Below are 26,897 nucleotides of genomic sequence, written 5' to 3'. Positions count from 1 at the left end.
AAAGTTGACATAATACAATTATCTACCATATAAAAATGAAACAAATACAAGAGATACCAACCTGACATAGAAGAAATATGAAACAAGTAGCACTTGCTCTCTGCCACACACAGCTGAATGAGGGCCACTCTGCTCAGTGTCCCTTTCTTGAACGGTGGCCACTCGATGTCAAATCCGACCACATCTCCATCAGAGAGACTCATGCTAAAGGGGGGAAAATAAAATAAGTTATTTAATTAAAATTTTAATTTCTGCATCACTGAAGACATCATTTAACATGTTAAAAGACAAGCCACAGACTGTAAAGGATATCGTAATACATACAACTGATAAGTCAGAAAATATTGGGTTAGCCAAACAGTTCATTCTGGTTTTTCCACAAGATGTTACAGAAAAACCCAAATGAACTTTTTCACCAACCCAATACTAAAAAATTCCTTGAAAAGTCAATACAAAAAAGATAAATAATCCAGTTTAAAAAAAGGGAGGGGGGGGGAATATGAACAGGTAATTCCCCGAAGAGGGTTTCCCAGGTGGTGTAGTGGAAAAGAATCTGAGTGCCAATGCAAGAAACGCGAGAGATGGGGGTTCAATCCCTGCATTGGGAAGATCATCCCCTGGAGTAGCAAACAGCAACCTGCTCCACTATTCTTGCCTGGAAAATTCCATAGACAGAGAAGCCTGGTGGGCTACTACTGTCCATGGGGTCATAGAGAGTCGGACACAACTGACCGACTGAGCACGTAATTCCCCAAAGGAAATCCAAATGGCCAATACATTCAAATATATACATGAAGGCACAAAATCTCCTCTGAAGTCAGAGAAATGTAAATTGAACCTTTACAATTTCACATCTATCTGACTAACAAAAATTAAAGCTCCACAATACTGAATGCTGATAAAGAAAGCTGCCAATGGGACCACTCACATACTGGTGAATTTTTAAACTGATAATCCTCTTGGAAAAAACTCTTGACGATATCTAGCTAAAGATGTATGAACTGTATGACCTGACATGACTTTCTCATAAACATATGAAACTTATATGTGCATAATTAGAAATGTTTAAGAATGTTCATTGCAATACTATTCTGACTAGCAAAAATGGAAACACTACATTTCCATCAACAAGAGAGTGAATAAATTATGATATACTGAGACAACGTAATACTATATAAAAGTTTAAATAGAACTTCACATACCAAACCAAAAAGAAAAATTCACAAGAATATAAAGTGTTGAGTGAAAAAGACAAGTGGAAGAATACACAGAGTTTGATAGCATTATTTTTAAAGTTTCTTAATGGGCAAAGTAATAGTATATATATTGACGGGGACACTAAATTATGAAAATTATAGAAAATATGTGAGGGAATACTAAACACTGAACTCATCATAGAAGTTAACTCAGAGGACTGCAAAAGAGAATCAGAAAGAGCATACACGAGGCTTCAGCTGTATTTTATTGTTTTGTCTTAATAAAGATTTGAAGAAAAGGAAGATTAAGGTTTGACAAAGCTAGTGGAAGGACTATGGGTGCGTGTTAAATTATTGCTTATATCTGTCTGCTTCATAGTTTTTAAAAGTGAAAAACCTATTTCATAAATTTTTAAAAACTCAACCTCTGTTTTGGGCTAAGATGAAATATCACTGATCAGTAAAAACTTTCCCCCATGAACCAATAGAGATTAAACAAAATGCATAAACAAGAGTTTCCAGACACTGGACAACAGGAGCTACAGGACTATGCTCTCTGAGGGGAGGAAATCAAGTGTAAACCCAAATGCTGCCCCAGATTTCCTCCTGGAACATTCTAGACAACAGAACAGGAAGGAGAGTCCACAGCAGAGCACGGAATTGGGAGGACAGAGTTCAGAGCCAGAGAGGCGAAGCAGCTGGAAGGTGTTGCCAGAGTCCTGGGGAGGAGGGAGCTAGGCAGGAAACGACACGCAAGCACAGAGAGAAACTACGAGGCTGGACAAAGAAAAACCAGGGAACTGCAATCTGGACAACTCCTGCAGCTTATACAGAGGTAAGAGGCATCGAGTTCTGCAAAACTGGAGTAGAGAGATTCGTTTCGATCACCTGGGGCAGTCACCAAAGACTCCAGAAAGGTCACACCCATTACAGACTAAATCATGCCCAGAATAAAGGCTACTGACATCTGGCCTAAAAAAGTTAAAACTAAGCCTCAAAGTGTAAAACTGATTTTCAGGTGACTTTACTGCCCAACAAAGCAAAGCTCCTTTCTTTGAAGGAAGACAACAAAATCTAACATTCAACCAGGTAAGATCATAACATCTAATCAAAAATTGTCAGTCATGAGAAAAGAAACAGGAAAGCATAACTTATAAGCAGGATAACAGTCATTTAATAGACAAATAATTAGTATAATGGAATTAATAGAAGAGTATATTAACACAGCTATTTTATAAATATGCTGAATATGTTCAAAGATTTAAAAGAAAACATGAATATCAGTTCAGTTCGGTTGCTCAGTCATGTCCAACTCTTTGCGACCCCATGGACCACAGCACGCCAGGCTTCCCTGTCCATCACCAACTCCCGGAGTTCACCCAAACTCACGTCCATTGAGTCGGTGATGCCATCCAACCATTTCATCCTCTGTCGTCCCCTTCTCCTCCCACCTTCAATCTTTCCCAGCATCAGGGTCTTTTCAAATGAGTCAGCTCTTTGCAGCAGGTGGCCAAAGTATTGGAGTTTCAGCTTCAACATCAGTCCTTCCAATGAACACTCAGGACTGATCTCCTTTAGGATGGACTGGTTGGATCTCCTTGCAATCCAAGGGACTCTCAAGAGTCTACTCTAACCACAGTTCAAAAGCATCAGTTCTTCGGCGCTCAGCTTTCGCTATAGTCCAACTCTCATCTCCATACATGACTACTGGAAAAACCACAGCCTGGACTAGATGGACCTTTGCTGGCAAAATAATGTCTCTGCTTTTTATGAATACGAATATGGTAAGAGCCAAAATAGAAGGTATTTTTAAAAAGAAACAAATAGAGCTTCAAGGCATGAAAAATACAACAAGATTTTAAATTCACAGGATGGCATAATAGCTGATCAGATACTACAGAATAAAAAATAAAAAAAAAAAAAAAAAAAACAAGGGAACTTGCAGACAGAGCCCAAGCACAGAGAAAAAAAGAATCAAAAATTTTAAAGACAAAGACGCTCATGACCAAGAACACAGCTGCTGTATTAAGCAATGTAACCTATACGCATATAGAGTGGCAAAAGAGAAAAACAGGATGTAAGAGAAAACACATTTGAAGTTCACTGAACACCCAAGCAAGACAAACACAAACCACACTACACAAAGGCACATCATAATCAAATTGCTGAAAACCTGGAATGAGGTGAAGCAAAAAAAAAAACCAAACTACTTGCTTACCTTCCATAAAACACAATTCATCAGAACTACACCCTTCAAGACACTTAGGCTTATTACCTTCAGATAGGACATACTATAGCATTGTTAAAGGTAAGACGGTAGCTGCTGCTGCTAGGTCGCTTCAGTCGTGTCCAACTCTGTGCGACCCCATAGAGAGCAGCCCACCAGGCTCCTCTGTCCTTGGGATTCTCCAGGCAAGAATACTGGAGTGCGTTGCCATTTCCTTCTCCAATGCATGAAAGTGAAAAGTGAAAGTGAAGTCGCTCAGTCGTGCCCGACTCTAAGTGACCCCATGGACTGCAGCCTACCAGGCTCCACCGTCCATGGGATTTTCCAGGCAAGAGTACTGGAGTGGGTTGTCATTGCAGAGTTAATACATAATCATAAACAACAGATTTTATTTTCTCTGTAAGACAAACTTAGTTCTATTTCATGAGACCCAAAAAAAGCCAGTGAACTACAGTGGGAGTAAGCTCACCTGACCACTCTTTCTACAATACATCTACCAGGAGACCATTAATAAACAACTTACCTCTGCTTCTTTCAAGCCAATGTGTGCTATGTTTATGCTTAGTCCTAAACTCAGTCACGTCTGACTCTTTGCAACCCCATGGATTGTAGCCCACCAGGCTCCACTGTCCATGCAGATTCTCCAGGCAAGAATACTGGAGTGGGTAGCCATTCCCTTCTCCAGGGGATCTTTCCAACCCAGGGAAAGAACCCAGGTTTACCACATTACAGGTAGATTCTTTACTGTCTGAGACACCACGGAAGTCCAATATGTAAACTGTAATTAAAAATATATACATATACAAGTATATTAACATCAAAGATTTGAAGGAATCTCCTACTACTTCTCCTTGTAAAATGTTTGAAGAGTCTTAGACTGGATTATTCAGTTCAGTTAAGTGTCTCAGTTGTGTCCGACTCTGTGTGACCCCATGAATTGTAGCATGTCAGGCTTCCGTGTCCATCACCAACTCCCGGAGTTCACTTAAACTCATGTCCATCAAGTCGGTGATGCCATCCAGCCATCTCATCCTCTGTCGTCTCCTTCTCCTCCTGCCCCCAATCCCTCCCAGCATCAGACTCCTTTCCAATGAGTCAACTCTAAGCATGAGGTGGCCAAAGTATTGGAGTTTCAGCTTTAGCATCAGTCCTTCAAAACAACATCCAGAACTGATCTCCTTTAGAATGGACCGGTTGGATCTCCTTGCAGTCCAAGGGACTCTCAAGAGTCTTCCCCAACACCACAGCTCAAAAGCATCAATTCTTCAGCACTCAGCTTTCTTAACAGTCCAACTCTCACATCCATACATGACCAATGGAAAAACCATAGCCTTGACTAGACGGACCTTTGTTGGCAAAGAAATGTCTCTGCTTTTCAATATGCTATCTAGGTTGGTCATAACTGTCCTACCAAGGAGTAAGCGTCTTTTAATTTCATGGCTGCAGTCACCATCTGCAGTGATTTTGGAGCCCCAAAAACTAAAGTCAGCCACTGTTTCCACTGTTTCCCCATCTATTTCCCATGAAGTGATGGGACCGGATGCCATGATCTTCGTTTTCTGAATGTTGAGCTTCAAGCCAACTTTTTCACTCTCCTCTTTCACTTTCATCAATAGGCTTTTGAGTTCCTCTTCACTTGCTGCCATAAGGGTGGTGTCATCTGCATATCTGAGGTTATTGATATTTCTCCTGGCAATCTTGATTCCAGCTTGTGCTTCCTCCAGCCCGTTTCTCATGATGTACTCTGCATATAAGTTAAATAAGCAGGGTGGCAATATACAGCCTTGACGTACTCCTTTTCCTATCTGGAACCAGTCTGTTGTTCCACGTCCAGTTCTAACTGTTGCTTCCTGACCTGCATACAGGTTTCTCAAGAGGCAGGTCAGGTGGTCTGGTATTCCCATCTCTTTCAGAATTTTCCACAGTTTATCGTGATCCACACAGTCAAAGGCTTTGGCATAGTCAATAAAGCAGAAATAGATGTTTTTCTGGAACTCTCTTGCTTTTTCCATGATCCACTGGATGTTGGCAATTTGATCTCTGGTTCCTCTGCCTTTTCTAAAACCAGCTTGAACATCTGGAAGTTCATTGTTCACATATTGCTGAAGCCTGGCTTGGAGAATTTTAAGCATTACTTTACTAGCGTATGAGATGAGTGCGATTGTGTGGTAGTTTTAGCATTCTTTGGCATTGCCTTTCTTTGGGATTGGAATGAAAACTGATCCTTTCCAATCCTGTGGCCACTGCTGAGTTTTCCAAATTTGCTGGCATATTGCGTGCAGCACTTTCACAGCATCATCTTCCAGGATTTGAAATAGCTGAACTGGAATTCCATCATCTCCACTAGCTTTGTTCATAGTGACGCTTTCTAAGGCCCACTTGACTTCACATTCCAGGATGTCTGGCTCTAGGTCAGTGATCACATAATCGTGATTATCTTAGTCAGGAAGATCTTTTTTGTACAGTTCTTCTGTGTATTCTTGCCACCTCTTCTTAATATCTTCTGCTTCTGTTAGGTCCATACCATTTCTGTCCTTTATCGAGCCCATCTTTGCATGAAATGTTCCCTTGGTATCTCTAATTTTCTTGAAGAGATCTCAGTCTTTCCCATTCTGTTATTTTCCTCTATTTCTTTGCATTGATCGCTGAGGAAGGCTTTCTAATCTCTTCTTGCTATTCTTTGGAACTCTGCATTCAGATGCTTATATTTTTCCTTTTCTCCTTTGCTTTTCACTTCTCTTCTTTTCACAGCTATTTGTAAGGCCTCCCCAGACAGCCATTTTGCTTTTTTGCATTTCTTTTCCATGGGGATGGTCTTGATCCCTGTCTCCTCTACAGTGTCACGAACCTCATTCCATAGTTCATCAAGCACTCCATCTATCAGATCTAGCCCCTTAAATCTATTTCTCACTTCCACTGTGTAATCATAAGGGATTTGATTTAGGTCCTACCTGAATGGTCTAGTGGTTTCCCCCACTTTCTTCAATTTAAGTCTGAATTTGGCAATAAGGAGTTCATGATCTGAGCCACAGTCAGCTCCCGGTCTTGTTTTTGCTGACTGTATAGAGTTTCTCCATATTTGACTGCAAAGAATATAATCAATCTGATTTTGGTGTTGTCCATCTGGTAATGTCCATGTGTAGAGTCTTCTCTCGTGTTGTTGGAAGAGGGTTTTTGCTATGACCAGTGTGTTCTCTTGGCAAAACTCTATTAACCTTTGCCCTGCTTCATTCCGTATTCCAAGGCCAAATTTGCCTGTTGCCCCAGGTGTTTCCTGACTTCCTACTTTTGCGTTACAGTCCCCTATCATAGCTACCCCATGCCTGAGGTCAGGGGTGGAGGCCAAGAGGAGCAACCCCACGTCCAAGGAGCAGTGGCTGTGTGGGCGCAGGAGGGCCGAGAGGAGTTACTCCACGTTCCAGGTCAGGAGGGGCAGCTGGGAGGAGATACCCCTCGTCCAAGGTAAGGAGCAGCAGCTGCATTTTGCTGCAGCAGCCGTGAAGAGATACCCCACGTCCAAGGTAAGAGAAACCCAAGTAAGACGGTAGGTGTTGCGAGAGGGCATCAGAGGGTAGACATTCTGAAACCATATTCACAGAAAACTAGTCAATAATCACACAGACCACAGCCTTGTCTAACTCAATGAAACTAAGCCATGCCTGTGGGGCCACCCATGATGGGCGGGTCATGGTGGACAGGTCTGACAGAATGTGGTCCACTGGAGAAGGGAATGGCAAACCACTTCAGTATTCTTGCCTTGAGAACCCCATGAACAGTATGAAAAGGCAAAATGATAGGATACTGAAAGAGGAACTCCCCAGGTCAGTAGGTGCCCAATATGCTACTGGAGATCAGTGGAGAAATAACTGCAGAAAGAATGAAGGGATGCAGCCAAAGCAAAAAGAATACCTAGCTGTGGATGTGACTGGTGATAGAAGTAAGGTCCGATGCTGTAAAGAGCAATACTGCATAGGAACAGGGAATGTTAGGTCCATGAATCAAGGCAAATTGGAAGTGGTCAAACAGGAGATGGCAAGACTGAACGCTGACATTCGAGGAATCAGCGAACTAAAATGGACTGGAATGGGTGAATTTAACTCAGATGACCATTATATCTACTACTGTGGGCAGGAATCCCTTAGAAGAAATGGAGTAGCCATCATGGTCAACAAAAGAGTCCGAAATGCAGTGCTTGGACGCAATCTCAAAAACGACAGAATGATCTCTGTTCGTTTCCAAGGCAAACCATTCACTATCACAGTAATCCAAGTCTATGCCCAACCAGCAACGCTGAAGAAGCTGAAGTTGAACGGTTCTATGAAGACCTACAAGACCTTTTAGAACTAACATCTGAAAAAGATGTCCAGACTGGATTATTAGAGAAAACTAATTTGACAATTTAAAAAATATTAATAATCATTTTTAAAGTTCTTTTAAAGGATCATTTGCTATAATTGTTGCTAATTAAATGCAACAGAGACAGTCATAGTCACTATTCAATATTACAATGTTGGTATGTTTAATGAAATAGAAAGGGACGTTTTAGAGGTTGAATAACTTTTGCATGTTTTTCCTAAACTAGTGTGTTCAGTAATTCTATATATAATATCTTAAGTATTGAAAAGATTAAAAATTAGCTAAAGTAATACAAAGGTTTATTAATGAACAAACAGGGCCATTACATATTTAATTCAGAAATTTTAAGTTTTTATTTAAAAAGTAGAATTAGTGATATTTTACATGTATAACTATGTACTAAACACACCTCCACTATAAAACTCAGCACACTTACAAATACTACCATAAGGCTTATAGTCTAAGGGTTCAAATTCAAATGAAAGTTGGAAATTTAAATCTTTACCTAATATCTTCTGAGAGCAAAGAACAATCATTAGCTTCATAACTGTACACAGTGGATCCAGTGAATTCTAAGAAGGGCAGGTGATCTTCCAAAACACTCTTCCGAACAGATGCCTTGAGTTAAACAAAATTCCAAAAAGGCACAAATAAAAGTCACATTAAATAATAAATATTCATTGAAATAATAAAATTCACTGAAATATGGCAACTTAATAGCTCTAAGTTTTATCAACTAAAGCTTTATAGATTAATGAGTCATATGGACAATTTAACAAAGATGAAGCTACCTACTGTAAAATTATTTTTCTAACAAATTTACTTGCAAACTTCTACCCTATTTTCATAAAAGCATTTATTTTGTTAATACTTTTCTGCAATTATATTAGTATTCTAGATGCAATAATGTTGCCTTAAAATATTGAAGACTGGTTGGTGAAGCTTAAATCCATCAGGACTTAAAATTCACTTGACCATAAAAAAATTCACCAAAATAAATACTGTCTAAATTACAATCTGAATTGGAACAAATTGGCAAGGCCAGCCATGTGAACTAGATAAAAAGGGAAAACAGAATAAGAATTCTTATATTGTAAACCCAATTAAAATTTAATTCCACTCATCCATTCAATGACTAGGTTCTGGTTCATTCACAACAACTCTAAAAGTAAATAATGGCTTGAAGTTTATAAGTGTGAGGATGAACTCAGTTTACAGTCAAATATACATTAAATTTTCCATCTGAAAGAATTACTGATGAACTGCATACCTTTTTTTCTTCTACTGTATAGCTCTTCTGCACAGACATCCAATCAGGAAGTTTCCGCTGCCCTCCTCTTTCCAACGTTTGTTCACTCATCTTTAAAAGGTCCTAGTTGCAAAACCCAAAGAACAATTATTCTGTTAATAAACCCAGTCTTTGTAAGAAAACCCACAGATAGACCAATCAACCTGACTGAAGAGCCAAACATACATATTTAAAGTAAGCTGTGGCATCTGGGCCCAAACACAGGATGTAAGAGCCAGAATCGCAAAAGAAACAACATGCTAGCTCTAAGCCATTCATTTAGTATTTCTTCTTTTTAAAATAAGTGAGGCAGTTTAATAGAGTTCTAAATTCTAAGCTTCTAGCAGTTTCTAAATTCTATTATTCTCTGACTTTGATCTCTTCAAAAAACAATCTTCATCTCATTCACAATGAGAATCTCTGGGTATATAAATTTTTATAAATTTTTGATAACTTTAATTTTCTTATCATATTGCCTAAGATCTAAGTAAACTCATGAAACTGTTAAATTGTTCACAAATCTACCTGAAAAGACAGAAAAGCTTTTCTATATTAAGGGTTTTTATTACACTCTTGGCCTATCAAGTGAACTAGTCTCTCTAGTTTCGTTGGGAGTATTTTTTAAAAATCTGTTATGAGCTTTGAGGGCTCTCCTCAATGTAAACTGCACTTCAAGAACGGTTACAGAATTACAAAGACTAGGAACACTATGACATACTCTGTTAAAGGTAAAACAGAGCCATCTCCTCATGTCACTTTACACAATAAACTGAAGTGGCCTTAAGGTCTTAATAAAACTCTTCAAACGCGAACCTTATTCCTGACATCTCAAATTTCTAGTAAACGCACAGCAGATTTTAATATATACCTGAAGATTCTTATGATGAAACATGATATCAACATGAAATAATCAAAGCAACTCTTTATGATTAGGGGTTAGCTTGTCATCCCTATTGATATTATAAATGCTGAAGAAATTAAACAGCATCCAGCAAGTATCCATTAAGTTCTCCTCTTCCCAAGCATAAACCCCCAAAACTGATAACACTAATAATGTATGAAAGAAAATTTTTAAAGATTACTTTGGCAAACAAATCTGGCATACAGAACAAACTCACTCTTACACCTTGAGAAGGAAACGGTTAACAGCAGTAGAAGGTAACTCACTCACTCTATTGAGGAAGTGGGAATGGAAGACCTCAACCACTGAGCCACCAGGGCTCACCTATCACTGGTATCTACTAGCCAAAAAATACCAAAGAGCATCTATCTAGAAAATGTTGTTAGCCAGATATAACTAACCTATCTAGATTGCTTATCATAAATAAGCTTGGAATGATGGATTTATTAATTTATTCCTGGAAAATGGGAGGTAGTCAGCAAGCTGTACAATAAAGATAATATAAAACAGAGAGGAGTTCCAAAATGAAGACAATTTCCTTTGTGCAATTTTTTTTTAACTGCTCAAAACTATTTTGCTAATCCAAAATCATAAATTGGTACTAATGCAGAAGAAAAGGAAATTTTTAGAATCTGTGTGTGAGAGTTTGGGGTTCCTCCAAAAACCAAAAAGAAAATAATATTCCATCTGCACTTCGTGCTTGCCTGTACTCTTTGAATCATCAGCAAAGTCTGGCATTGGGGAAGATCTATGGTTCAGTCGATCAGAACTAACAACTCAAATGTTAGCACTCCCACCTGCATTATATGTTGTAAGATAAAATATATGCTGGATGAAACACAAGCTGGAATCAAGATTTCCAGGAGAAATATCAAAAACCTCAGATATGCAGATGACACCACCCTTATGGCAGAGAGTGAAGAAGAAATAAAGAGCCTTCCTGATGAAAGTGAAAGAGGAGAGTAAAAAAGTTGGCTTAAAACTAAACATTTAGAAAACTAAGATCATGGCATCCGGTCCGATCACTTCATGGCAAATAGACGGGAAAACAATGGAAACAGTGACAGACTATGTTTTGGAGCTCCAAAATCACTGAAGATGGTGACTGCAGCCACGAAATTAAAAGACGCTTGCTCCTTGGAAGAAAAGTTATGACCAACCTAGACAGCATATCAAAAACCAGAGACATTAGTTTGCCATCAAACATTCGTCGAGTCAAAGCTATAGTTTTTCCAGTGGTCATGTATGGGTGTGAGAGTTGGACTGTAAAGAAAGCTGAGCGCTGAAGAATTGATGCTTTTGAACTGTGGTGTTGGAGAAGACTCTTGAGAGTCCCTTGGACTGCAAGGAGCTCCAACCAGTCAATCATAAAGGAAATCAGTCCTGAATACTCATTGGAAGGACTGATGCTGAAGCTGAAACTCCAATACTTTGGCCACCTGATGTGAAGAACTGACTCATTTGCAAAGACCCTCATGCTGGAAAAGATTGAAGGCGGGAGGAGAAGGGGATGACAGAGGATGAGATGGTTGTATGGCATTACCGACTCAAGAGATATGAGTTTGAGTAATCTCTGGGAGTTGGTGATGGACAGGGAGGCCTGGAGTCCTGCATTCCACGGGGTTGCAAAGGGTCAAACACGACTGAGTGACTGAACTAAACTGACTGACACATTGCAAGGCATTTTATAAATGTTAATGGTTATTAATAAGCTTATATTTATTTCAAATCCTAAAGATGATGCTGTGAACGTGCTGCACTCAAAAGCCAACAAATTTGGAAAACTCAGCAGTGGCCACAGGACTGGAAAAGGTCAGTTTACATTCCAACCCCAAAGAAAAGCAATGCCAAAGAATGCTCAAACTAACACACAATTGCACTCATCTCACACGCTAGTAAAGTAATGCTCAAAATTCTTCAAGTGAAGCTTCAGTATGTGAACCGAGAAATTCAAGATGTTCCAGCTGGATTTAGAAAAGGCAGAAGAACCAGAGATCAAATTGCCAACATCCAATGGATCACAGAAAAAGCAAGAGAGTTCCAGAAAAACATCTACTTCTGCTTTATTGACTACGCGAAAGCCTTTGACTATGTGGATCACAACAAACTGGAAAATTCTTCAGGAGATGGGAATACCAGCCCACCTTACCTGCCTCTTAAGAAATCTGTATGCAAGTGTAGAAGCAACAGTTAGAACCGGACACGGAACAATAGACTGGTTCCAAATTGGGAAAGGAGAACATCAACGCTGTATATTGTCACTCTGCTTATTTAATTTATATTCAGAGTACATCATGCAATGCCATGCTGGTTCAAGCACAAGATGGAATCAAGATTGTAGGGAGAAATACCAATAATCTCAGATATACAGATGACACCACCCTTATGTCAGAAAGCGAAGAAGAACTAAAGAGCCTCTTGATAAAAATGAAAGAGGACAGTGAACAAGCTGGCTTAAAACCCAACATTCAAAAAACTAAGACATGGCATCTGGTCCCATCACTTCATGGCAAATAAATGAGGAAACAATGGAAACAGTGACAGACTTTGAGGGGGCTTCAAAATCACTGCAGATTGTGACTACAGCCATGAAATTAAAAGACGCTTGCTTCTTGGAAGAAATGTTATGACCAAACTAGACAGCATATTAAAAACCAGAGACATTACTTTGCCATCAAAGGTCTGTCTGGTCAAAGCTATGGTTTCTCCAGTAGTCAGGTATGGAGGTGAGAGCTGGACTATAAAGAAAGCTCAGCACTGAAGAATTGATGCTTTTGAACTGTGGTGTTGGAGAAGACTCTTGAGAGTCCCTTGGACTGCAAGGAGCTCCAACCAGTCAATCCTAAAGGAAATCAGTCCTGAATACTCATTGGAAGGACTGATGCTGAAGCTGAAACTCCAATCCTTTGGCCACCGATGTGAAGAGCTGACTCATTGGAAAAGACTCTGACGCTGGGAAAGATTGAAGGTGGGAGAAGGGGACGATAGAGGATGAGATGTTTGGATGGCATCACCGACTCAGTGGACACGAGTTTGAGTAGGCTCTGGGAGTTGGTGATAGACAGGAAAGCCTGGCGTGCTGCCGTCCGTGGGGTCACAAAGAGTAGGACACGACAGAGCAACTGAACTGAACTGGTGCCACAAATCCAAAGCCCTTAACAGGAAAGTTGAAAGCTAATCCCAAAGTATGTGTATATATACACAACACACATAGGAAAAGAGTCTATTCTTAATCTTAAAACACATTTTTATTAAACTGGAAAACAAGTTTTGCTATATACAGAGTAGATCATTTGCAAAACTTCCAGAAAATTGTTTTCTGCAAATAATAAACAACTCTATAAAAACAACTATAAAATCTTGTAATTCTGTAGTAATCATTCACACTGCCAGAAGAGAAATAAACCTCAGTAACTCTTCCCTATAGCCAACTATATGACTGAAATCATTTTAATTTAAAATGTTTAATTTTTAGATGTACATACTCTTTTTTGCACACAAAATTCTATCTGGATGCCTCCAGGTTAAGAATTTGAAAGTAAACTTGTTTACAAACCTAACATTTTTATCAAACTTAATAATACTTACATCTTGGGCCAGATAAAAAGCACACAGAAAAGAAAGCTGGAGAATAATTCACAGTAGAGAAATTCTTCTGCATGCATGTGGCTTTTAATCATTGATTAGATAAAGGTTATTCTTGGAAAGGTTATTCATTACCAGATGGTCAACACCGAAATCAGATTGATTATATTCTTTGCAGCCAAAGATGGAGAAGCTGTATACAGTCAGCAAAAACAAGACCGGGAGCTGACTGTGGCTCAGACCATGAACTCCTTATTGCCGAATTCAGACTGAAATTGAAGAAAGTAGGGAAAACCACTAGACCATTCAGGTAGGACCTAAATCAAATCCCTTATGATGATACAGTGGAAGTGAGAAATAGATTTAAGGGCCTAGATCGGATAGATAGAGTGCCGGATGAGCTATGGAATGAGGTTCGTGACACTGTAGAGGAGACAGGGATCAAGACCATCCCCATGGAAAAGAAATGCAAAAAAACAAAATGGCTGTCTGGGGAGGCCTTACAAATAGCTGTGAAAAGAAGAGAAGTGAAAAGCAAAGGAGAAAAGGAAAGATATAAACATCTGAATGCAGAGTTCCAAAGAATAGCAAGAAGAGATAAGAAAGCCTTCTTCAGCAATCAATGCAAAGAAATAGAGGAAAACAACAGAATGGGAAAGACTAGAGATCTCTTCAAGAAAAATCAGAGATACCAAGGGAACATTTCATGCAAAGATGGGCTCGATAAAGGACAGAAATGGTATGGACCTAACAGAAGCAGAAGATATTAAGAAGAGGTGGCAAGAATACACAGAAGAACTGTACAAAAAAGATCTTCCTGACCAAGATAATCACGATTATGTGATCACTGACCTAGAGCCAGACATCCTGGAATGTGAAGTCAAGTGGGCCTTAGAAAGCGTCACTACGAACAAAGCTAGTGGAGATGATGGAATTCCAGTTCAGCTATTCCAAATCCTGGAAGATGATGCTGTGAAAGTGCTACACTCAATATGCCAGCAAATTTGGAAAACTCAGCAGTGGCCACAGGACTGGAAAAGGTCAGTTTTCATTCCAATCCCAAAGAAAGGCAATGCCAAAGAATGCTAAAACTACCGCACAATTGCACTCATCTCATACGCTAGTAAAGTAATGCTTAAAATTCTCCAAGCCAGGCTTCAGCAATATGTGAACCGTGAACTTCCAGATGTTCAAGCTGGTTTTAGAAAAGGCAGAGGAACCAGAGATCAAATTGCCAACATCCAGTGGATCATGGAAAAAGCAAGAGAGTTCCAGAAAAACATCTATTTCTGCTTTATTGACTATACCAAAGCCTTTGACTGTGTGGATCACGATAAACTGTGGAAAATTCTGAAAGAGATGGGAATACCAGACCACCTGACCTGCCTCTTGAGAAACCTGTATGCAGGTCAGGAAGCAACAGTTAGAACTGGACATGGAACAACAGACTGGTTCCAAATACGAAAAGAAGTACGTCAAAGCTGTATATTGTCACCTTGTTTATTTAACTTATATGCAGAGTACATCATGAGAAACGCTGGACTGGAAGAAACACAAGCTGGAATCAAGATTGCCAGGAGAAATATCAATAACCTCAGATATGCAGATGACACCACCCTTATGGCAGCAAGTGAAGAGGAACTCAAAAGCCTCTTGATGAAGGTGAAAGTGGAGAGTGAAAAAGTTGGCTTAAAGCTCAACATTCAGAAAACGAAGATCATGGCATCTGGTCCCATCACTTCATGGGAAATAGATAGGGAAACAGTGGAAACAGTGTCAGACTTTACTTTTCTGGGCTCCAAAATCACTGCAGATGGTGACTGCAGCCATGAAATTAAAAGACGCTTACTCCTTGGAAGGAAAATTATGACCAACCTAGATAGCATATTCAAAAGCAGAGACATTACTTTGCCAACAAAGGTTCGTCTAGTCAAGGCTATGGTTTTTCCTGTGGTCATGTATGGATGTGAGAGTTGGACTGTGAAGAAGGCTGAGCACTGAAGAATTGATGCTTTTGAACTGTGGTGTTGGAGAAGACTCTTGAGAGTCCCTTGGACTGCAAGGAGATCCAACCAGTCCATTCGGAAGGAGATCAGCCCTGGGATTTCTTTGGAAAGAATGATGCTAAAGCTGAAACACCGGTACTTTGGCCACCTCATGCGAAGAGTTGACTCATTGGAAAAGACTCTGATGCTGGGAGGGATTGGGGGCAGGAGGAGAAGGGTACGACAGAGGATGAAATGGCTGGATGGCATCACTGACTCGATGGACGTGAGTCTGAGTGAACTCCGGGAGTTGGTGATCGACAGGGAGGCCTGGCTGCGATTCATGGGGTCGCAAAGAGTTTGACACGACTGAGCGACTGATCTGATTTGATTCTTGGAAAGGATTGAAATCATTGAATAATAGAGTTTTTAAACTATATATTGAGCTGTTACCTTCTTGAGTATGAACAATGTTCACACATTTTTTTCCAAAATCAAATCTTATCATTTCTTATTTGAGCCATTAAAGGATCCCAAGTTCCTCTTTAAAATAATGTATTTTGATTTGCTTTGGTTTGGATTCTTCTAGAATAATCTCACCTATCTAGCCACCACTATCTACCACTTTTCACCTTTATCACTTTTTTAAAGGCTGGCTTTAAACAACATACACGTGGGATTTTTGTTGTGGTTTGTTTTTCTGGTTTTGGTTTTGAACAGCGCCAATTTGAACACGCTGTCTTTCAATAAGGAGATTCACCTGATTCACAGTTAGTATAAGAACTTGAGCTTTCCCTTTCATTTTTGATTAATATTTATTGTCCTTTCTTCGGTTTCTTCTTACGCTTTGTCCATTTTTCCAACTGGGTGAAGTTACCATTCATATTCTTTTTTACCACTGTCAGTGTTAAAACTTCACTTTTTACACTATTATTACTATTACTACTATTACTCCACTCTCTGGGCAAAATAATAAAACTATATCCCTTCCCCATCAAGACCTGACATTTATACTGTCTCTCCATCCAGTAAGGGAAAACTCTGAAGAATGTTTTGACTTCCCCACCCTTAACCACTGCTTTTTCGTGATACAGTTTTGGCTGTTACAGCCTGTTAGCTTTCTAGTACTGCTTTTCTATTTCAAGAATCCTTACTGTTTCTGAACATTTTTGTTACAAATTTCATCATCCATTTTAATGTTTATATAAATTTAGATATATATGTAAGTGTTTATATCGCTTACTACGGTTTCCTTTTCAATTCATCCTGCCCTATCCTGGATCTCTGTTCTGAATTCAAGTGTTTGCTCAGAGGTTCTTTTCAATTGCTTTCCTCAGGTAGAATATGTAGGGATAAGCACTGATCCCTTGCATATATAAAAACCTATTTTTTCAGACAGATAAGAGAATGATGTGTTGACGGAGCATAATAGTCTCTCAGCAGTTTATAGATGTTCTCCTACAGTCTTCTGCCGTTTAACATCACAAGTAAGAAGTCCATTGCTTTTCTGCTGCTTTCTTCAATTATGAGTAACATTTTTCCCATCTGGAAGCCTCAGAGACTTTAAAGGATTTTTATATTTTAAAGCGCTCCACTCTATTCTTCTTGGGATCAGCGAGTCCTTGGAAAGGATTCCAAGTCTTAAGAAAATTTTCCTCTTGTCATAGGATGAACTGTATGCCTCTCCAGTACAAGACAGGTTGGGGTCCTAATCTCCAAGTACCTCAGAATGCCACTTTGGAGACAGGGTCATTACAGAGGTAACCAAATTTTTTTTTTTTTCCTAATTTTATTTTATTTTTAAACTTTACATAATTGTATTAGTTTTGCCAAATATCAAAATGAATCCGCCACAGGTATACATGTGTTCCCCATCCCGAACCCTCCTCCCTCCTCCCTCCCCATACCATCCCTCTGGGCCGTCCCAGTGCATCAGCCCCAAGCATCCAGCATCGTGCATCGAACCTGGACTGGCAACTCGTTTCCTACATGACATTTTACATGTTTCATTGCCATTCTCCCAAATCTTCCCACCCTCTCCCTCTCCCACAGAGTCCATAAGACTGTTCTATACATCAGTGTCTCTTTTGCTGTCTCATACACCAGGTTATTGTTACCATCTTTCTAAATACCATATATATGCGTTAGTATACTGTATTTATGTTTTTCCTTCTGGCTTACTTCACTCTGTGTAATAGGCTCCAGTTTCATCCACCTCATTAGAACTGATTCAAATGTATTCTTTTTAATGGCTGAGTAATACTCCATTGTGTATATGTACCACAGCTTTCTTATCCATTCATCTGCTGATGGACATCTAGGTTGCTTCCATGTCTTGGCTATTATAAACAGTGCTGCGATGAACATTGGGGTACACGTGTCTCTTTCCCTTCTGGTTTCCTCAGTGTGTATGCCCAGAGGTAACCAAATTTAAATGAGATTATTAGGGATGTCCCTAATCCAAAAGGAGTGATGTCTTTATAAAAAAGGGGAAATCTGGACACAGAGACAAGACATGCATACATAGAAGACGATCTGAAGAAACACAGGGAAAAAGTCATCTACAAGCCACGAAGGCAGGCCAGAAGCAGACCTTTCCCTCACAGCCCTCAGGAAAAAAAAAACAAAAACTCTGCCAACAACATGATTTTGAACTTCTAGCTTCCAAAACTACAGAATATTAAATTTCTGTTGACTCTTTCAGTTTGTGGTACTTAATCATGGCAGCTATAACAAATTAATACACTCCTGTTACTGGTTTAGTTATTAATTGCTATAACCTATTCTTTTTTTCCTTCTATACCACTTATTCACATTCCAGTGAAAACTTGCCTGAATTTCTTCTGTTAATGTCTATTTTTTTCTACCTGATGATGACTTCCTTAACTTTGTTCAGTATTACAAGACATTTCTTCTACTTGATCTCCAAGATGCTAATTTCATTCTCAATATTCTCCCTTTCATTTCAAAGTTCTTTTACAATTTGCCTTACTGAACTTTTACAATGTTAAGATTTGGACTATTTGTTTCAGAAAGTTTCTTTGCTCTCTAGTTGAGTCTCCCCAAATGTGCTTGTAATTTCTTTCTTTAGTAAAAGTTATGATTTAATTATTTCAAAGACCCGTTTCAACAGGAGTTTCCTATTCTGGACGTTCCTCATGCTGAATTCCTTGGGTAAAATGTTATTTTACTTTACCCATGTAACTCTATTTACCATCAGCAGTCTCAGCTCTTAGGGTCCATCAGAAAGCTGCAAACTGAGCACCAAGAGAACATACTAAGTCTTCCACTGAAGTTCTAGAAGACAATTTCTTGATTCACAGGTATCCAGAGTTGTAATCTCAAGCTCTAGCTCCCCAGCACATAGAACCCAACAGTACACCTCCTCTAGGTCCTGTAAGACAGGAAATATCAAGTAGGCTTCCTAAGTCCAATCGGTTCTTCAGTACATTCAATACCAATTTAATTTTCAGCCACATTTGTTTTACCACAGTAATTCTAAAGAGTACTTATTCAGGAAACGTTTTAATTCCTCTCCTAACCTCCAATATTCCTTTTACACCATTTTCAGTTAATACATTTTCTATTGAATTCACTGAATCCTTTTTACAAGGAGTCTAAGTTATTTTTTGTGTAGAAAATTCTTTTTTATCAAGGGTCAACTATTCAGCTAAGTGATTTGATACCTGTTGATTTTACCCAAATACATGATGACTCTCAATTGTCCGATTCATTTATAAATGAAGTTCTATACCAGAAGTGGACAACAATTTCAAGTTCATGGCACATTCAGAAAATGAAACTATTTTCATGGCATGCTGGGAATGGGATCTGGGAATGTGAATATACTGTGAAACTTCTACGTTCTTTATAAAATGAAAATTTTCAAACTTTTAAAATAACAATCTTGAAATTATTTAGAAGAAATAACTTCTGTATATTAGGTTTTATGTTTAACACAGTTACACAAAATTCTCGATTTAGATCTTTAAACAACATATTCTTAATACTCCATAGAGCAACCATCACGAACAAGCTTTGTTGGCACCAATGGCAGCAAATGGCAAAAGGGGAAGCTTTGCTCTGACATACTGAAAGCTCCTTTTTCACTGTTAACCAGCACTCCAACAATTCAATCTCCTTAAATTGAACTTCAAGCCTGCAGGAAGTCTTTAATGCTTCTCCTGTTCCTCTACTGAGAAATATGTTAATTTCTTCCGATGATGTTAAATAAGCTTCAAATACAAATGAATGTTTTTATATCAAGAATGTCAATGCTAAAGTTCCATATCAGGCACACACTGGCTTCTCTCTAATAATATTAATCCTTCTTTAGGATTCAAATAACACCAATTAAACAATCACTTCTAAAAGTTATTTTAACTTCACTCCGCCAAACCTGAATTTTTACTCTGAATCCATAAATGTTGTCAGTACACATTAATATATTTTCCACATGATCACTACAGTGATGATTAAGTTAATTCAAGTGCTCAAAATGTCAGTTAAGGATACCATTTTTTGAAGCCAATAATCAGACTTCAAAAAATCTGCAAAGTAAGAGTCATTCACACAGAATAATTTGAAATTTTTCCCTTTAGCTTATAAATCTTCCTTTGGACTGTCAACTTATTTCAGTAATGAAATAGCTAATCAGATTTCTTCACCTCAAGCTGAAAGGATGGCATTGTAGCCACTTGGATTTCAGGAGATTCACCATTTTTATGACACCATTTAATGCAGAATTCAGAACTACAGGTAAATTTTAATATACAAGAGATTCTCTGTGAATAAAACAGCACATAACTAGGAATATCAGGTTTTTTACGTTGAACTTAACACAAAGCCTTTCTACGTTCCTATTGTTACCAGCCCCACATTTCCAGTTTCTATAATTTCTCATGTTTCAAAATATTCATTTTTCACTTCATTCTTCATCCCCAGTTGGTTTTGGAACTTCTGTGCCAAGCAAAAAATGTCCTTCCAGGCATTTTTCAAAGGTTCTATAAAGCCTGCTGAGGACCACTGCCAGTATTTACGAATTCATAACTGCAATGAACACTTTTTTCATTAATCTTCTTCTAATGTTGTCTTCAGCATAAATCTTCAACATATCTTCTAAAAGATAACTGAAAAATGGCAACTTTTCTACTTCCTTTGCCTCACTGGTCCCAAACATAGTATTCCATATAGGCAGGAGGGAAAAGAGCAGGTTTAGCAAACTAGTGAGGTAATCTGGGCTCTATTAACTGTTTAACCCTTCTTGAGTTCAATCTGATTACTTCTTTTATCAGTCTCTTAAATTTGTTCTTATTTTTTGCTCATAGACACTTTCAAACGTTCAGATCTTTTATTTAGTAAAATAAATGTTTTATGAAAAGGTATCAGAATATTCTGCCTGACACCCCCACTCCATTTGATTTAGGCTGAAGTGTGAAGAATTCTGGGAATACCAAATCCAATTCTGAGATAATCCTTTACTACTTAGTTATTGATTAATAAATATTTACTATTATGTTCAACTCATAAACTGAATGACTTTCCAGCTTTAATCAGTCTTACACATCAAAATTGGGTAAGTAAGTATCTAAGGAAATTCAATCTACTTGCATATAAAGTACTTAAAATACTACAGGTCTTTAATTCCTCAGGAAAAGTTTTCTGTTGTTTAACCTGTCTGTATTCTTATGAACATTTCTAAACAAATCCTATCAAAAAAAAATTTTTTTTAATTAAGGAAATTAAACAAAAAACTAAGTGTACTGAAATACTTATTTTCATTTATTTTAATAATTAAAAAATTTTAAAGTAAACAAAAAATACTTCAGGGTAATCAAATATATTTTTAAATGAGCTTCTGAAGTTATAAAGACATATTTTATTGAACCAATTGAGTTGCATATGTTCAATCAATTAATAATAGTAATAATTAATAATCATGATCTTTTCTATGTTTCCAGTAAACCTATGAGAATTAAGAAAGAAAATTCAAAGAACACATATAACTTTCCCAATGATTAAATAACATACACATACCCAATTAAAGTGATTAACAGATAGGAAATTACTTAACAGTTAAGACGGAAAGATACAGCCACAACACAGCCCTTTTCAACCAAGTTTACTGCACAGAACTATACATGTTATAGATATCAAGTAATTGACAAAACGATCTACATAAAGAATGCTCAAATATAATTTAACCTATTGCAAATCTTTGAATGTTTGCCTTATAAAAAGCTTTTATGTTTGAAAATTATAAAAAATATGCAACCATCAAAATCGTGCATTACCCATAACCCATATCATTATGCTGCAGCACAAACTGGAAGGCACTAACCTTGCTTCAGCTAACTCTTCCCAATGGTCAGTTTGGCCCCAGTTTTGCCAGACCTTCCAGTTTTCCAAAAGAAATGGATATGACTATGCAATCTCCCATCTGATACCAATCTCCAAGACCCAGTTTCCTGCAGGCTCTTAATTCTAACCTCAGCTGTAAACAAATCAATACCAGCAGCTGGTCTGAGTATCTCTAGAAATGTTAAGAGTCAATATCCCTTTATAAAACATTCTTTGAGTGAAATATTGGGGTACATTTTTGGAGGTACACTACAGAATGAGTAGTTGAGAAACAGTAGGAATATGCCAAAAGATGAATCAGGGTGGTAGTCTGGGACACCTACTTAATCAGGGGAGTAGGAGGGGAGTTATCCTAAGACTGGAGCACGTCTCCTTTTCTCCCCATCTCTGAGCCTTCTGTGTCAATTCACACTGGCCTGGCGCGTTACTTCACCCTATGGATTCCTCAATGATGCGAGCAGCACCCACACAGCCCATTATTTACCTTCTCATCTGTAAAACTGGGACTAAAAACGATGAACCCAGAGAGGGGCACTAGCTCAGTTCTTCCAGTCCATTAACTATCAGCATCAATCAAATGCTTCAATAGTCAAATTATTAAAAGGACCAGTTTGATGGTCTAGTGTGAAAATTAATGTCTAAATAGAGCCTAGGGTAAATGAAAGAAAAGCCATCTTCATGAAGGTAGGCCAAGGAAATTTCTTCACACAATACTAAGATTTCCACTCAAAATACTTCTCTACTTCTCACACTGTTTTACCTATAGTTACATTTTAAAAAATTAATGTTACAAAAATAACCAGCATTCTCTAGAAAGATTTATATACAAGTATAGTCATCCTTCGGAGAAGGCAATGGCACCCCACTCCAGTACTCTTGCCTGGAAAATCCATGGACGGAGGGGCCTGGTAGGCTGCAGTCAATGGGGTCGCTAAGAGTCGGACACAACTGAGCGACTTCACTTTCCCTTTTCACTTTCATGCATTGGAGAAGGAAATGGCAACCCACTCCAGTGTTCTTGCCTGGAGAATCCCAGGAACGGGGGAGCCTGGTGGGCTGCCGTCTCTGGGGTCACACAGAGTCGGACACAATTGAAGTGACTTAGCAGCATAGTCATCCTTGTTATACGTAATATAAAACCAAAGCAGCTTAAATGATTCAGCAATTCACTCTGGTTATCAATGTCCAAATTTTGGTTAGACACTTTGAGTCAGACAGGACAGAGAGACTAACAATAATAAATTTTATATATATATACACACAGATACATATAGAGACACACTGTTGTTTTAGTCATGTCCAACTCTTTTGCAACCCCAAGGACTGTAGCCTGCCAGGCTCCTCTGTCTATGGAATTTCCCAGGCAAGAATATAGAAATTGGTTGCCATTTCCTTCTCCAGGGAATCTTGCCGACCCAGGAAATTAACCTGCATCTCCTGCATTGGCTGGCACATTCTTTACCACTGAGCCACCTGGGAAGTCCCCACAGAGACACATGTACACACATATTTCTACACAAGCATGCACAATCTGTAATTACAGTAGAGGATATAACTTATGAGGTATCCTTCTGTATTGTTTTTGAGAATTCTTTTCTACTTTTCAATGCACTAATAGGAATAGGAAGGGTCAGAGGAAAAAGAACCATGGAATCCATGACAAAGCCCTCATTAAATTCCCTAATTAAAGAGGCTTTCATTAATCTATTGAATCTTAATTTCCCTCCAAATAACCCAGGCAAACAAACTATAAACGCTAAATAAAACCACCATTAGCATTTGCTTCAGCTACAGTAATCACAGCAATTTTAAAGGTAACAGGATTTTTCTTTTGAGAGACCTAATTCTTTATAGGTATCTACTAAATATTCATAACTGTCAAACATTATGTAATATATAATTTATATTTTTAAAGTGTAAGTTAAAATTTGTGTTAATAAAGTCAATTGAAATAAAGTATAAGTAGAACCAAATAAATACAATAAGATGTCATTAAAATGCTAGCAACAGGGGAAAAGAATAATGCAGTGTCATTGTGAGAAGCCGCACTGCCCATAAACCAGGAACATGACTTGACCTGAACTGAGTCCATGGCACAGCGAAGTGCTTTATAACTGAATTTCACTATCCCACTGAATAATTCATTATTTTTAATGAATTTCCTCTGTTCTGTAAGTAGCTATAGCCAGTCAGCTAAAATCAGCCACTATAAACTGGGAAAGTACAGAGAAAGTTTTCAGGTAAGTCAATTTAAAACATTCTTAGGCTGCCTGTTTTTTTTTTTTTCTTCCCCTGTCACTTCATATGGGCTGAGATGAAATTTTATAAGACTCATTATCAAAAGGACATTGACGGTTGGCCACCCAGCATCCATTCCACCCTGCACCCTTTGCACAGTACTGTAAATTTAATTCAGATACTGACCAGTTATTTGCAAAACCAATGTGCTTCAAGGAAGCTGCCCCGAAATGCCAGCTCCCATGGAAAATCTAACTGATGTAAAATAAATCCCATTCCCCTAGTCACAATGATTCAGAAACTCAGGTGTGAACTCAAGGCATTCTCCTAGCTTTGGGTTAAGAATAAAAACTGCAACCTAAGACAGACCAATGAGATACAAGAGATGTTTACAGGGCTTCTGAGAATATTTTTTTCTCTTATATCAAAGTACCACAAGAGATGTCTTTTTTGAGAATGGGAAGCCTGGGCCTTCGACAGCTGATTTGCCACGGTGATGGAAATTAGCCAGAGTATGAAGCCAACACACAGGAGATGGAAAAGATGAGAAATGAAGCTACAATCAATGCACTAAACTAGTCTTCAAGTTAGTCCTCCCTTAGCCTTCAAGGTTCATTTTAAAAATAAGTTTCCTTATTCGTTAAGCCTGTTTGAATCAAGTTTTCTGTGCTTGTGTTGTAACTAACACACAAATATAACTGAAAATAAGAGTATGTGGCCAATTCTTTTCTTTGACCCCTGATCTTAAATAAAAATAAATTATAAGGATAAAAATACTAGCCCCAGACAAATACACAAAAATATTAGCCACACAAAGTATACAGTACCAAAAGTTTCAAAATTTCATCAACAGAGCTTCATATCTTCTTTAAATCAAAACAAGAATTAAAATAACATTAAAAAGCAATGCAACAGAAAATTAGAACTTAAATAAATGGGAGTGATATTGAACTTTAGGATGCACAGCTCTGCGTTGGGCTGAAATTCAGGATTTTCAGACAGAAAGAAAAATGCAATATTTTACAATAAGACCAATTTAAGTGTGGAAGGAAGAGCAAAAGGTAAAAATAGAGACAGAGTGAAAAAGAAACTGGAAAATGAATATACAATTCTGAAAGCAACCATAAGTTTATCCAATGCCAAGAACTTCAGATTAACTTCTTCACACAGGGAAAGTTTATATAAAATGAGTAAAAGGAAAAACGAGCAATCCTGTGCTGGTACAGAAGGCAAAAGTTACCTTCTAGTCCAGTGATCTTTCCACTGCACTCTGGTGCCCTCATTTCAAGAATGAATAGCTAAAGTAGATCACATGCCAACAGGTGATGTCTCACGCTACAGATCAAAATGAGAAGAAGCAACAAACCTTTGATATTTTTTCTAATGGCTTCTGCTATTCCTACAATACACTAGGGAGATTCCACACCTCTACCTTCTTGGCCTCAGAGACACCTAAAGAGAGGGTGAATCTCTGCCCTGCCCCAAAGACCTAGCCTATCAGACTATAGGTGGAAGATCATAAAATTCAGACAAGACACGAGTTAGAAAGAAGCAAAGGCTTGAAGGGAAGGGAGGGAAATTCACTGGTTCCACTTATTGGGAGATAATGTGAAATTATTCTAATCACTTATTTCCCAGTGAAGAAATTATTCCAAAACCATCCTCTTTTTTAATCCTCCCATATATAAAACATTTATCAAAAAAGAAAGCAAATCACCTTTAAAAGAAGCTGACTGCTCTGCAGGTGAAAGAGGATACAGGGTAAACCTATATGATCCCTAAGGGAAGTAATGCAGAATAATGATGGTGTTGATGATAATAAAAATGCTGATGATCATCATTTTAAGGCAAGGAGCAGGGGTAGCACCTGACTGCTATTACTAACCAGTTTTCACAAGAGGAAAGCTTAACTCCTATCAAAGAGCTAAAGTCTCCGAAATACTTGTCCCTAGTATCACTTTGAGGTAATTTGATTTTATAAAACTTCATCAATTTGATTAAAAGACTGACATACTCCAGAGATGACCAGATTCAAGATAAGCATATCCAAATGAAGGGACTTCTCTATATATGAGCAAGAATCAATTAAAAAGTATAATTTATATCTAAACTCAATAACAGCAAAAATGACAATCTGCCAAGGAATAAACTTAAAGTAAACTACGTAAGACCCATTTTAAAGACAACTAGGCAAGCTTAGTAAAACATCAAAAAAGGTCTAGAGAAGACATACTGAGTTCCTGGACAGTTAAGACTCAAAACTTTAAATTAATTAAATCAATACACTCCAGAAGCAACAGCAAGAAAAGATGTCAGCAGGATTTTTCATCAAACCACACAAGCTTATATTAAAGTTCACTAAGAGAAGAAAATAGTCAAGAGCAGTCAAAAAAATGTATTTTTTGAGAAAATAAGACCAATAAAGAAAAATTCACTCTATTAAACATAAAAAAAAGTTTGAGAACTCCTAAAGTGAAGTCGCTCAGTCATCTCCGACTCTTTGAGACCCTGTGGACTGTAGCCCATCAGGCTTCTCCATCCATGGGATTTTCCAGGCAAGAATACTGGAGTGGGTTGCCATTTCCTTCTCCAGGACATCTTCCCGACCCAGGGATCGAACCTGGGTCTCCCATGTTGCAGGCAGACTCTTTCCAGTCTGAGCCACCAGGGAAAGGGAAAGGGAAAGTCACTCAGTCCTGTCCAATTCTTTGCGACCCCATGGGCTGTATAGTCCATGGAATTCTCCAGACCAGAATACTGG

General features: G+C 38.2%; 1 protein-coding gene across 8 annotated transcripts in view; it reads right to left on the bottom strand.

Annotated features, from left to right (window-relative positions):
- The window catches only part of WRN (WRN RecQ like helicase), a 128,245-nt gene that overhangs the window by 96,869 nt on the left and 4,479 nt on the right, over positions 1 to 26,897 (bottom strand). For 5 of the 8 annotated variants that reach the window (XM_061404419.1, XM_061404413.1, XM_061404417.1 and 2 more), the window contains exons 2-5: positions 18,753 to 18,932; positions 9,050 to 9,151; positions 8,285 to 8,397; positions 62 to 204 (exon numbers count right to left, since the gene is read on the bottom strand). In XM_061404419.1, the coding sequence (XP_061260403.1) occupies positions 62 to 204; positions 8,285 to 8,397; positions 9,050 to 9,151; positions 18,753 to 18,755 (361 nt within the window). In that variant the 5' untranslated portion in view covers positions 18,756 to 18,932. The remainder of the gene's footprint in view (positions 1 to 61; positions 205 to 8,284; positions 8,398 to 9,049; positions 9,152 to 18,752; positions 18,933 to 26,897) is intronic. The other 3 variants (XM_061404415.1, XM_061404414.1, XM_061404416.1) reach the window with 1 other exon arrangement.

The sequence above is a fragment of the Bos javanicus genome, chromosome 27 (genome assembly GCF_032452875.1).
Source record: "Bos javanicus breed banteng chromosome 27, ARS-OSU_banteng_1.0, whole genome shotgun sequence".
NCBI classification, from domain to species: Eukaryota; Metazoa; Chordata; class Mammalia; order Artiodactyla; family Bovidae; genus Bos; species Bos javanicus.
Note: the sequence above shows the minus strand (reverse complement) of the source record. Positions and strands in the feature narration are given on the sequence as shown.